The following is a 12,441-nucleotide window of genomic DNA, read 5'->3' as shown; positions in this document are numbered from 1 at the left end:
CCCTCATTTGTGCTCTGTACATTTCAAATTCCAACATATAGCTTTCATTGGTGGTTCAGTAGTAGAATTCTCACCTGCCAACATCTACACGTGACTAGTGGCCACTATACTAGACAACACATAAAGGATATTTCTATCATTGTAGAAAGTCCTGTTGGACAGACCTACCTTGGAAGCTTGCTTTTAAGCTTTATTAGGTCCAAAGTGGTCTTTATTTGGGCTAATTTGACTCCATTATTGAGGCAATACCTCAGTGGATCCCCCTCCTTTTACAACCTTTTTAAGCTCTTCCCTCAACATTGCATGGTCATCTCTCTTCAGCTGGGCATTCATCATAAAAAGTACTGTATCTTTCTTGGACGCTTTTTTCCTTTACTTTTTTGTATTATGGTAGAATACACATCACATACAATGTAGCATCTTGGCCATTCTTAGGTGTATGGTTCAGTGTATTAAATATATTCATAATGCTGTGCTGTCATCGCCACCATTCATCTCCAGAACTCTTTTCCTCTTGTAAAATTGAAACTCTATACCCCTTAAACAACTCCCCATGGCAACCACTATTCTACTTTCTGTTTCTTTGATTCAATATCTACATACCTCACATAAGTGGAGTCAAACAGCATTTGTCTTTTTGTGGCCGACTTATTTCCTCTAGAATAATGTGCTCAAGATTCATCATGCTTTAGCATATTGCAGAATTTCTTCCTTTTTTAATGCTGAGTATCTTATCATGTATATATATATATACACACCATATCTTGCTTACCCATGATCTATCAATGGACACTTGAGTTGCTTCCACTTTTTAGCTATTTTGAATAACGCTGCGTTGAACACGGATGTACAAATATTTCTTAAAGGCCCAGAAGCTGGTTTACCAGAGCATATGTTTTAAATTTTTTGAGGAACTGTCAAACTTTTCCACAGCAGCTGTACCAATTGTACATTCCCACCATTAGAGCATAAAGATTCAAATTTCTCCACATCCTCAACAACACTTGTTATTTTCTCTTTTTTTTTTAAATAGTAACCTGGTAAGTATGAGGCAGTATCTAACTGGTAATTGTGATTTGCATTTCCCTAATTATTACCGATGGTGTACATCTTTTCATGTTATCATTGGCCATTCTGGCCATTCATCTATCTTCTCTGGAGAAATATCTATTTTAGTCCTTTGCTCAGTTTTGAGTTGGGTTATTTTGTTTTTGCTGAGTTTTAGTTGGGTTTTAGTATTTTATCATATATATGATTTGCAAATATTTTCTCCCATTGATTTGCCCTTCTACTCTCTTAAGTGTTTTATTAACGCACAAAATTTGTAAATTTTCATAAGAGCCACTGTTTCAGCATCTTTAATTCTTTTTCAGCAGAGTGTTTGGCCTTCAATAATACTTTCTTTAATCCAATAATAATAAAAGTTCTTTGTAACAAGAATGATGGGACTAAGTAGAGAAGTTCTGTTATTTTCTGCCAGGAGATAAAACATAGCATCTGGTGAATTCCTTTAAAAAAAAAAAGTTTCAGAGAACCTATAGAACCTGCAAACCTTCCCACAAAGAAAATGTAAACACTGAGGCATGAAGGCGATTTTACTTTATATTTCTGGCATTGTCACCATGACATTTCATTACAACAAACATTGCCTGAAGTTAGTTGAAATTCCCATTCTATTCACTTGTTACAGTTTTTCCCTCAAGCAATCAAGGAAGAAACGTGTCCACTGCTTTAAGAGGTGCCAGCAATCTTATTTTTATTCAGCTGTCCCAATGGGTTTTCCCCAAGTAAATCTGCTACTCAGGTTTCTGCTTTGCATATGGATTCAAAAGTGAGTGATCACTTAATGCAAAGGACAGAGAAAAGCAAATTGGAGCCAGTGACTCAGTTATTTTAAAACATGAAGAAAATAAGATTAGGAGACACAAATCAAGAAGCCTTTACAAGGAGCAAAGACACTGGCACAGGATATCTTTCAGAGACAGCCTTGGGTCCAGTGATGTGTGTTAAAGAAAGTGATGGGATAGAAATGACAGACGTCAAATGAAGTTATTTTGTACGTTACTAAAGAAACCAAAAATGGCTTTTGCCTAAGAGGGCCTGATGAATGAGAGCCTTACCTTATTAAGAAAACCTAACAAAATGAATGAAGATGATCACTTATTTTTTACTGTTTATGAATCAATGTAGATTGTATCTTTTGATGATACATATTCAAAAAAAGTTGCTTTAGAGAGAAGAAACTTTCCAAAATTCAAATTCAAGATTTCTCTCAAATTTCACTCTATTTTGTCAAAAATCAGAGGTTTTGTCTAAGGGTATTTAAATATCACCAAAACATTTTAATTCTAGTGTATTTATTTAACAAGTGCTTAAAACCCAAAAAACAGTGCCCATTTTGACATCAGTATTTCCCCATGATTTCTGTTGTATTGCTTTTATATGTTAGATTTTCAACTGGAGATTTTGCTTTAGAGTACTTTATCTTCCTGCATTTTTGCATTTCTGTTCTGTTAAAAATCACTGGTAGCTAAAGAGGTATTTCACATTTCACATCATCCTTTTAAAACTGTTTTTTTTTTAACCCACACAGAATTCATTTCAGAATTCACAAAAGTTTTTCCAAATGTTATAATTTATCTTGCAGATGTTACCATTTTATGCCACCAATATTTAATATAAGAAAACAGCCTAGTTGTTTAAAAAACTATATATATATGTTAAACATATATATGTATAATACTGCTGTTTCAAACTACTAGATGTTTCAGTAAGGATGACAAACATATATATATGTTTACAATCAGTTCAGTTCAGTCACTCAGTCATGTCCGACTCTTTGTGACCCCATGAATCACAGCACACCAGGCCTCCCTGTCCATCACCAACTCCCAGAGTTCACTCAAACTTATGTCCATCGAGTCGGTGATGCCATCCAGCCATCTCATTCTCTGTCATCCCCTTCTCCTCCTGCCCCCAATCCCTCCTAGCATCAGGGTCTTTTCCAATGAGTCAACTCTTCGCCTTAGGTGGCCAAAGTATTGGAGTTTCAGTTTCAGCATCAGTCCTTCCAATGAACACCCAGGACTGATCTCCTCTACGATGGCCTGGTTGGATCTCCTTGCAGTCCAAGGGACTCTCAAGAGTCTTCTCCAACACCACAGTTCAAAAGCATCAATTCTTCGGCGCTCAGCTTTCTATATATATGTATATACATATACATGTTTACGTATATGTATATCTATATCTATATATATGTTTGTCATCCTTACTGAAACATCTAGTAGTTTGAAACAGCAGTATTGTCCCAAATAATGTTAGCTGAAATTAAAAACCACTTGTGTCTAGACAGACAGTAACCTGTAAATATTTCTACTATGTATGTTTTGAACATTTTCCTGTACTTTAATATTTAATGGTGATCTCTAATGTCCAGTTGAGTAATATCCTTAATATTGATAAAGGAAAAAGGCATACTCAAGAGGAAAAGTAATCTTTTAGGGGAAAAAATATTCTGTTAATCAGAGAAAAACTAAAGAGATGCCTTTGTAGAGTTTAAAAACATTGAAAAGAATGTAAGCCAATAAGATGACACTCTTTATCATTTATAGAACATAATTCTTTGGGAGACAAAAACATACACAAATCATTCATTTGTTCACCTAACCTGGCACTGTGCTTGGTGCTTGGGATAGAATTGTGAATAAAACAGCAACTGCCTTCTTTGGTGGGATTCCCTGGTGACTCAGATGGTATAGAATCCACCTGCCAATGCAGGAATTGCAGGTTCGATCCCTGGGTCAGGAAGATCTCCTGGAGGAGGAAATGGCAACCTACTCCCGTATTCTTGACTGGAGAATTCCATGGACAGAGGAGCCTGATGGGCTACAGTACGTAGGGTTGCAAAGAGTTAGACATGAATGGATGACTGAAACCATAACACCTTTGTAATGCTTACTGTCTGCCAGTAGAATATCAGACTAATTATATAAGATACAAATTGTGATCTGTCATGAAGAAAAAGTTAAACAGTCAAGCCGACAAAAGAGGAGCCATAACATACACTTGATTTTTATTTTTTTAAACTTGATTTTTAACTGTGGGAGCTAGGAAAGATTCTTGGAAGAGGTGACATTTATAGTTTTTGCAAGGACCTGATTGTCCAAGTGAGATGATGGCCAAGGGGACAGAGTTTAGGTGAAGTTTGGCAGGACATTGTGATGGCCTGAAAGTGGGGAAAAGAAAGGGTCCTAGTTTAAAAAAAAAAAAAAAACGCCTAGATGCATGAAGGTTCTCTAGGAGAAAGAGTGAACTGGGGAGCACCGGTTTTGGACACACCAGTTTCCAAGGCAGGCAGTTCTATGTGTATGGAATGAAAAATACCAATTTGAAAGTTGTATAAAGTGTGGTGTCTAAAGTTATGGGAATGAATGAGGTTGCTTAGGGTGAATATAGAGTGTGATACAAAGCAACTACAACATTCAGAAGCTGGCCAGTGCTGGGGGAGCGCATAGAGGGGACGGAAGAGTTGACAGTTAAGCTGGTGGAAAACCAAGACAGGATAATGTCAAGACTGCCCACCAGTCTTTAAGGTGGGGGCCGTCAACTGAAAGAGTAAATGCAGACTGAAAGCTCACTGGATCTTGCAACATGAATTGAGAAGATCATGGGTTGAGAAGATCCCCTGGAGAAAGAAATGGTAACCTACTCCAGTATTCTTGCCTGGGAAATCCCAGGGACAGAGGAGCCTGGTGGGATAGTCTATGAGGCCCCAAAGAGTTGGACATGACTTAGCAACTAAACAACAACAATATAAGCAAAGGGCAACACAAGTGTGTGGCTATTTTTAATGATAACTAGGAAAACTTATACTGGGACCGATTTTGCACAGAATCCACTCCCACCTGCATAATCCAAGAAAGGCAAATTACTCAGAGTGACTTCAATCAAAAGGGTCACACAAATGAGGAGCCATTGTAGCTTTATGTGGAGCCCTGGTCGGGTATCCGCACCACCTAACTGTGAACTCTGGATGATTCTCACTCCAAAATTCAAGTCTCGATGGTTTCTATTCGAAGGAGAGACTGATTTCTGTACAAGACTGAGAAAGGACGACAAATTCTTTGGGCTCCTCTCATCAAGAGGAGGGGCCCATTACTCCACCTCTTAACTCTGGGTTGTCTCTGCTGGTGCTTTGGCCAACAGAATGTGGCCGACGTGCTAATCGAAGGCTATTCCTGAATGGAAGTGCACAAGCAGCCAGCAAGCACCAGCTGCCGGGGGTGTGAATAAGACGTGTGAATAAGGGTGTGGAGCTCTCGGCTCAGCCAACCTGTGTTGAATGCTCATTGAAGCCACCCAAGCAAGCCTTGCCCATATAAATGTTAGAAATAAATCTTTGCGTTAAGCCACTGGCGTTTGAGGCAGTTTAACGCACCTGTAGTTACCCAGACCTTTGCCTGCTGGGGGAATTTCCCATCTGGCTAAGCCCCACAAGGATGTCCTTGTCAACTGCATTGAGGGATACCCTGAGTGGGGACGTTCATGGCCCTCGGTCTGTTTTCCGGCTCTCTCCTTTCTACCTGACACCATCTCTGTATTGGGAATACCAGCGTTTATTCCTTTAAATGCCATTTGTCTTTTAAAACGGATTTTGCTGTCGTCTCCTTCCAACTGGAGTTGCTTGCCTGCCCTTTGGACTATGAGACGCGCAAAGCTCAGCACAATGCTTGGATAAATGTTCAGTGAAGAGCATGCGACCCGACTACTCTGGGTACCTGGCGGGCCCCCTCCAGCCTGACTCGGCCCCGCGCCTACCTGCGCCCTGCTGACACCCCTCCACCCCCTGGGCCGGCTCTGGGCTGTCTCGCGGGGAACCTCCACCTGGCCTGGGACTCTAGGACTTTCGATACTACTATCACTGCTATTATTAGCAAGGGAGGGGCGTCCCGGTTTCCGACAGGGCTTGGCGCGGCGGAGGGGACAGCGCAGGACACCGCCCCCGCGGGAAACCCTGAGCCACGCCCCTGCCGGCGCTGCCGGCGCTCCGCCCCACGCTGGCCTGGGCGGCCGGCGGGGCGGCCGCATGCGCAGCCGGCCGGGCTTCGGGTGGCACTCGTACCTCGCACACGGGCCTGCGCGCGGCGTGGGCGCGACCGGAAGCATCAGGTGTGTGAAGCCGGAGGCGCGGCGGGTGCAGGCTGGCAGCGTGGGCCCCGGGCACTGCCAGCGGTCGGGCACCTCCGATCCCGGGGCGCTGCAGGCCCCCCGGTGTCCGCTTGGAGTTTGGGAGGACCTGGCTCCACGGTCAGGACCGGTTTATCTTCAACACAGGAGGGTCCCAAGTTAGGCATGTTGGGTGCCAGCCCTTGGCGCGCCCTTCGAGAGCCCAAAAGCCGAAATCAGACAGGCACACGGCCGTCCTGAGACTCTGGATAAGTTAAGTGCTAAGAGATGGGATCGTATCAGCACAGCCACAGATTTCAGTGGAGCTGGAAGACTGGTAGTGAAACTCCCTGGGGATAGAGTCCCCGAGGCCCTCTTACTGTTGGAGGACTGTTTGCCTGGAATATGCTACTCCCATCAACGTGGTAAAAAGCATCAGATGTCGAGACTCGGTATAGGTATCCCTTCCTCTGTTAAACCTCTCCTAACCTTTCTAGGTAGAGTGTAAATTGGTTCCGCTTTCTGTAGTATCAAGGTATAGCAAGAATGATGAAAACATGCCTCTACCATAGAAATTATTCCTCCAGGACGTAACTACAAAATAATTTGGCCTAGTTATGGATTTTAGTACACCAGTCCATCCCAGGCCTTTAACCTAGAAGAAAATTATGACCATTCTAAGAAATGGAATTAAATGGTTCCTTTACAATCATAGCTAGTCAGAATACTTCATTATTATAGCTAGTATTTTCACTTTTCATCAGCACTGCTAACAAATAATGTGAGAAGTGTTGAAACATAATAAAATTGTTCCTAACCTTTCTATATAACCTTGCTACTCTGACCTCTCCCCTGACCTCAGGAGGATCCATCCTAATTTAATATTGATCAAAATAAAACAGGCTGCCAGTAAATCATGTATCTCAATCAAATGGAAATTACATTTCAAGTATTATAAGGACATAAGTCTTTCTACACTGATGTTCATTGTTGATAACACAGAAGAACTAGAAACAACCTAAACTTACAAAGTAAGAGATTGGTTGAGTAACAGGTGGTGTTATCTGACAATGAAATATTACACATTAAGAATGACGTAAAAATTGGTTTAACATTGAATTAAATAACAGTTTGGTTACACTTCTGGTGGGGAAGTGTGTGTGGATTTACACATGCACAGAAAAAAATGGGTACACACCAACAGTTAGTTGTAATTACCTCCCAGTGGTGGTATTATGGGTTTTTTTTTCTTGCCTGTCTGTATTTTCTCATTTTTCTCAATGAATGTGTATTACCTGTGAATTCAAAATAATTTTTTGGCTTTGAGGTATATTACATAATTACTTTCAGCTTTATTATTTAAATAATCTCTGCCTTTGTTCCACTGAAGATAAAACAATTTAAGGTTTGTATGATTTATTTCCTTTGAGTACTCTGTTGGAGAAGTTTTGTTAAAGACTAATGGTAAAGCTAAAAGGCAAGAAAAGCAACCAGACTGAATACTTAGATACGTTTGGATCAAATAACCAAGAAGCAATAGCTACAAAATAGAATTTAATTTTCTTTTTCTCGATCATTAATTTGTCTTCCATTTTTGACAGCATGCTAATCCCATTTTCCATGAAGAATTGCTTCCAGTTACTTTGTAATCTCAAGGTCCCAGCAGCTGGCTTTAAAAACACAGTTAACAGTGGACTCATTTTACAGTCGATTTCCAATGACGTTTACCACAATCTGGCTGTGGAAGACTGGATCCATGACCATATGAATTTAGAAGGCAAGCCGATCCTTTTCTTGTGGAGGAATTCTCCCACTGTGGTAATTGGTCGGCATCAGAACCCTTGGCAGGAATGTAACCTGAATCTGATGAGAGAAGAAGGTGTGAAACTGGCTCGGAGGAGAAGTGGAGGAGGCACAGTCTACCATGATGTGGGTAACATCAACTTGACTTTTTTTACAACCAGGAAGAAGTATGATAGGATGGAGAATCTAAAATTAGTTGTGAGAGCCCTGAAGGCTGTCCAGCCACACCTGGATGTGCAGGCTACTGAAAGATTTGACCTTTTACTTGACGGACAGTTTAAAATCTCAGGAACAGCTTCCAAGATTGGCCGCAATGCAGCTTATCACCATTGCACTTTGCTATGCAGTACTGATGGGACCTTCTTATCATCTTTGCTGAAGAGCTCTTACCAAGGGATCAGGAGCAATGCCACTGCCAGCACACCTGCCTTAATAAAAAACCTTATGGAAAAAGATCCCACTCTGACCTGTGAAGTAGTCATAAATGCTGTTGCCACAGAGTATGCTGCTTCTCATCAAATCGATAATCACATTCACCTAATAAATCCAACAGACGAGACAGTGTTTCCTGGAATAAACAGCAAAGCCAGAGAACTACAGACCTGGGAATGGATATATGGCAAAACTCCAAAGTTCAGTGTAGACACTTCCTTCACTGTGTTACATGAACAGTCACAGTTGGAAATCAAAGTATTCATAGACGTCAAGAATGGGAGAATTGAAGTCTGTAATATTGAAGCACCTGATCATTGGTTGCCGCTGGAAATATGTGACCAGTTAAATTCAAGTTTTATTGGTAGTAAGTTTTGCCCAATTGAAACAACAATGCTAACAAGTATATTACATAGAACATATCCAGGGGATGATGAACTACACAGTAAATGGAATATTCTGTGTGAAAAAATTAAGGGAATAATGTGATTCCAAGTAAATTTCTTAATGTTGACAGTTTTGATGAGAAAATTAAAATGTTTACAGTGCATTGTCTTTAAATTTTATTCCCGGCTGTGCATGGGCTTTCTCTAGTTGCAATGCGTGGGCTTCTCATTGTTGCAGAGCTCAGGCTCTAGCCTCAAAGGCATCAGTAGTTGTGACTCGAAGGCTGTAGAGCACAGGCTCAGTAGTTACAGCACACAGGCCTAGTTACCCTGGGGCATGTGAAATCTTCGTGGACCAAGGATCAAACCTATGTCCCCTGCATTGCCAGGTGGATTCTTAACCACTGGACCACCAGGGAAATCCCTGTCTGTCTTCATTGGTTTTAATACTGGGCTGGCTAAAGGGTTCATTCAGGATTTTCCATAAGATGTTAATGGAAAAACCAAAACAAAGTTTTTGATCAACCCTATACTTAATTGCACTTGTATTTCAGCTCTTTCTTTTGTTACCGTCTTGGGGTTGGATACCATATTGAACACTCTGACCTCACAGTTCTTTTTCTTACTACTAGGGAATATAACCCTGGCTTCTTGATACTATAAATTATAAATTTCTTCCTTTTTATTACATTTCCTTATCCTTTCATTCTCTCCCACTAAATCAAGCTTACTGCATTTTTCTAAGCCAATAACTTTTCTCCAGTCTCTTGCTTCATCTCCATTTCTTACCAGCATTCTCACATTTCTCTTGACCTATCATAGCCACTTTTTTTTTCAACAATTGATTTTCCACTCCTATAACTAGGTGGTGGGCGATGCTATAAGAAAATTCACATAATCATGCAGATTAGGGTCGTCTTAGGCCCTAATGACGCCTTAGTGATAAGGAATCTGCCTACAATGCAGGAGATGAAAGAGACAAGAGTTTGTCTGCTGGGTGGAGAAGATCCCCTGGAGTAGGAAATGGCAACCTGCTCCAGTATTCTTGCGTGGAAAATTCCATGGACAGAGGAGCCTAGCAGGCTACAGTCCATGGGGTTGCAAAGGGTTGGACACAGCTGAGCTCATGCACGCACATGCTCACACACAGATTCTCTCAATTTCATATTTCTAGTTTTTCACTTGTTTTTGTTCTGTAGGTGTCAGATTCAACTCACCTCTGTCGACTGCCTCTCATTCACCAAAGGCCTTACTCATAAAAATGCTCCCACTCTTCTTAAGCGCAGAATTCTGCTACTCTTAACTAATCTGGTCACAAACCTTCATTTATAATTTGAGGGTGCAGACTTTCAGAAAGGAGCTCCTTTAGCTGCTTGCATTTTCTACTTGAACTTTTCTCATTTCATTCAATCTCAGAGAAAGAAATACCTCCTCTTCCTTAAAGCTGAGCCCCCTTATTGTACTGTGGATGTTTCTTCTCCAGCTTTTTTTTATATATATATTTAAACTGCATATGGTGTTAGTTGCATCACTGGGATCTTTTGTTGCAGTGCACAGATTGTCTTATTGTGGTTCTGGGGCTTAGCTGCTCCATGCAGGTGAGCTCTTACTTCCCCGACCAGGAGTTAAACCCATGTCCCCTGTATTTCAAGGCAGATTTTTCTACCACTGGACCACCAGGGAAGTCTGTTTGTGTTTTGTTCTATCAATTATTTAATCTCCTTTATCTTGCATAAGTCTATCTTAACTTTTACTGAATCATTAGTACTCTTGCCTGGGAAATTCCATGGGCGAAGGAGCCTGGTAGGCTGCAGTTCATGGGGTCACTAAGAGTCGGACACGACTGAGCGCACTTTTCAGTTTCATGCATTGGAGAAGGAAATGGCAACCCACTCCCCTGTTCTTGCCTGGAGAATCCCAGGGACGGGTGAGCCTGGTGGGCTGCCATCTATGGGGTCACACAGAGTTGGACACGACTGAAGTGACTTAGCAGCAGCAGCAGCAACCTTAGTGAATGGACATGCGAATGTCTCCCCCTTCTCAAAGACTCCTGCTCAAGGGTTTACAGTTTCTTTCCATTGCATGGTTGCCAAACTGCTTCAAAGAGTAGCACTCCTGCCAACCATTTCCTGTCTCTGGAATTCACTCACATACTCACTTCTACAGTAGTTCCTGTTTATCGAGTGCCTACTCTGTGCCAGGTACTTTGCTAGTTGTTGGATGTTCCTGGTAAAAGAGACATGGTCACCGACCTTCAGTTCATTTCATTTCAGTTCAGTTGCTCAGTTGTGTCTGACTCTTTGCGAACCCATGAATCACAGCGCGCCAGGCCTCCCTGTCCATCACCAACTCCTGGAGCCCAACCAAACTCATGTCCATTGAGTCGGTGATGCCATCCAACCATCTCATCCTCTGTCGTTCCCTTCTCCTCCTACCCTCAACCTTTCCCAGCATCAAGGGCTTTTCAAATGAGTCAGCTCTTCGCATGAGGTGACCAAAATATTGGAGTTTCAGCTTCAACATCAGACCTTGCAACGAACACCCAGGACTGATCTCCTTTAGGATGGACTGGTTGGATCTTGCAGTCCAAGGGACTCTCAAGAGTCTTCTCCAACACCACAGTTCAAAAGCATCAATTCTTTGTCGCTCAGCTTTCTTTATAGTCCAACTCTCACATCCATACATGACCACTGGAAAAACCATAGCCTTGACTAGACGGACATTTGTTGGCAAAGTAATGTCTCTGCTTTTTAATATACTATCCAGGTTGGTCATAACTTTCCTTCCAAGGAGTAAGCGTCTTTTAATTTCATGGCTGCAATCAGCATCTGCAGTGATTTTGGAGCCCCAAAAAATAAAGTCTGACACTGTTTCCACTGTTTCCCCATCTATTTCCCATGAAGTGATGGGACTAGATGCCATGACCTTTGTTTTCTGAATGTTGAGCTTCAAGCCAACTTTTTCACTCTCTTTCACTTTCATCAAGAGGCTTTTTAGTTCCTCTTCACTTTCTGCAATAAGGGTGGTGTCATCTGCATATCTGAGGTTACTGAGATTTCTCCCAGCAATCTTGATTCCAGCTTGTGCTTCATCCAGCCCAGCGTTCCTCATGATGTACTCTGCATATAAGTTAAATAAGCAGGATGACAATATACAGCCTTGACATACTCCGTTTCCTATTTTGAACCAGTCTGTTGTTCCATGTCCAGTTCTAACTGTTGCTTCCTGACCTGCATACAGGTTTCTCAAGAGGCAGGTCAGGTGGTCTGGTATTCCCATCTCTTTCAGAATTTTCACCAGTTTATTGTGATCCACACAGTCAAAGGCTTTGGTGTAGTCAATAAAGCAGAAATAGATGTTTTTCTGAAACTCTCTTGCTTTTTCAATGATCCAGCAGATGTTGGCAATTTGATCTCTGGTTCCTCTGCCTTTTCTAAAATCAGCTTGAACATCTGGAAGTTCATGGTTCACATATTGCTGAAACCTGGCTTGGAGAATTTTGAGCATTACTTTACTAGAGTGTGAGATGAATGCAATTGTGTGGTATATTGAGCATTCTTTGGCATTGCCTTTCTTTGGGATTGGAATGAAAACTGACCTTTTCCAGTCCTGTGGCCACTGCCGAGTTTTCCAAATTTGCTGGCATATTGAGTGC

General features: G+C 41.6%; 2 protein-coding genes across 4 annotated transcripts; both read left to right on the top strand.

Moving 5' to 3' along the window:
- The first annotated feature begins 303 nt into the window (after positions 1–303).
- C11H2orf15 (chromosome 11 C2orf15 homolog) lies at positions 304–2,047 on the top strand. Its single transcript, XM_088841795.1, is given in 2 exon segments — positions 304–341; positions 1,765–2,047. Coding segments are annotated over 2 exon segments (321 nt in total).
- A 4,013-nt stretch (positions 2,048–6,060) lies between these two features.
- Positions 6,061–9,319, top strand: LIPT1 (lipoyltransferase 1). 3 transcript variants are annotated; one of them, XM_055400850.2, is made up of 2 exons: positions 6,061–6,168; positions 7,767–9,317. In XM_055400850.2, the coding sequence occupies exons 1-2, from the start codon at positions 6,086–6,088 to the stop codon at positions 8,887–8,889; spliced, it is 1,206 nt and encodes a 401-aa protein (XP_055256825.2). In that variant the 5' UTR covers positions 6,061–6,085; the 3' UTR covers positions 8,890–9,317. The 3 variants fall into 3 exon arrangements, with proteins under 3 accessions (XP_055256825.2, XP_055256828.2, XP_055256826.2); XM_055400853.2 differs by lacking the exon at positions 6,061–6,168 and adding an exon at positions 6,181–6,306 and having other exon boundaries at positions 7,767–9,319; XM_055400851.2 differs by lacking the exon at positions 6,061–6,168 and adding an exon at positions 6,181–6,623 and having other exon boundaries at positions 7,767–9,319.
- The last annotated feature ends 3,122 nt before the right edge of the window (positions 9,320–12,441 follow it).

Source organism: Moschus berezovskii, chromosome 11 (assembly GCF_049115385.1).
Source record: "Moschus berezovskii isolate FMDL1 chromosome 11, NW_MosBer_1.0, whole genome shotgun sequence".
NCBI classification, from domain to species: Eukaryota; Metazoa; Chordata; class Mammalia; order Artiodactyla; family Moschidae; genus Moschus; species Moschus berezovskii.
Note: the sequence above shows the minus strand (reverse complement) of the source record. Positions and strands in the feature narration are given on the sequence as shown.

Coding starts and splice junctions, on each gene's coding strand:
- LIPT1 (XM_055400850.2), top strand. CDS start 6,086: ATGCGCAGCCGGCCGGGCTTCGGGTGGCACTCGTACCTCGCACACGGG. Junction 6,169..7,766: donor GGCGCGACCGGAAGCATCAG/GTGTGTGAAGCC, acceptor CATTTTTGACAG/CATGCTAATCCCATTTTCCA.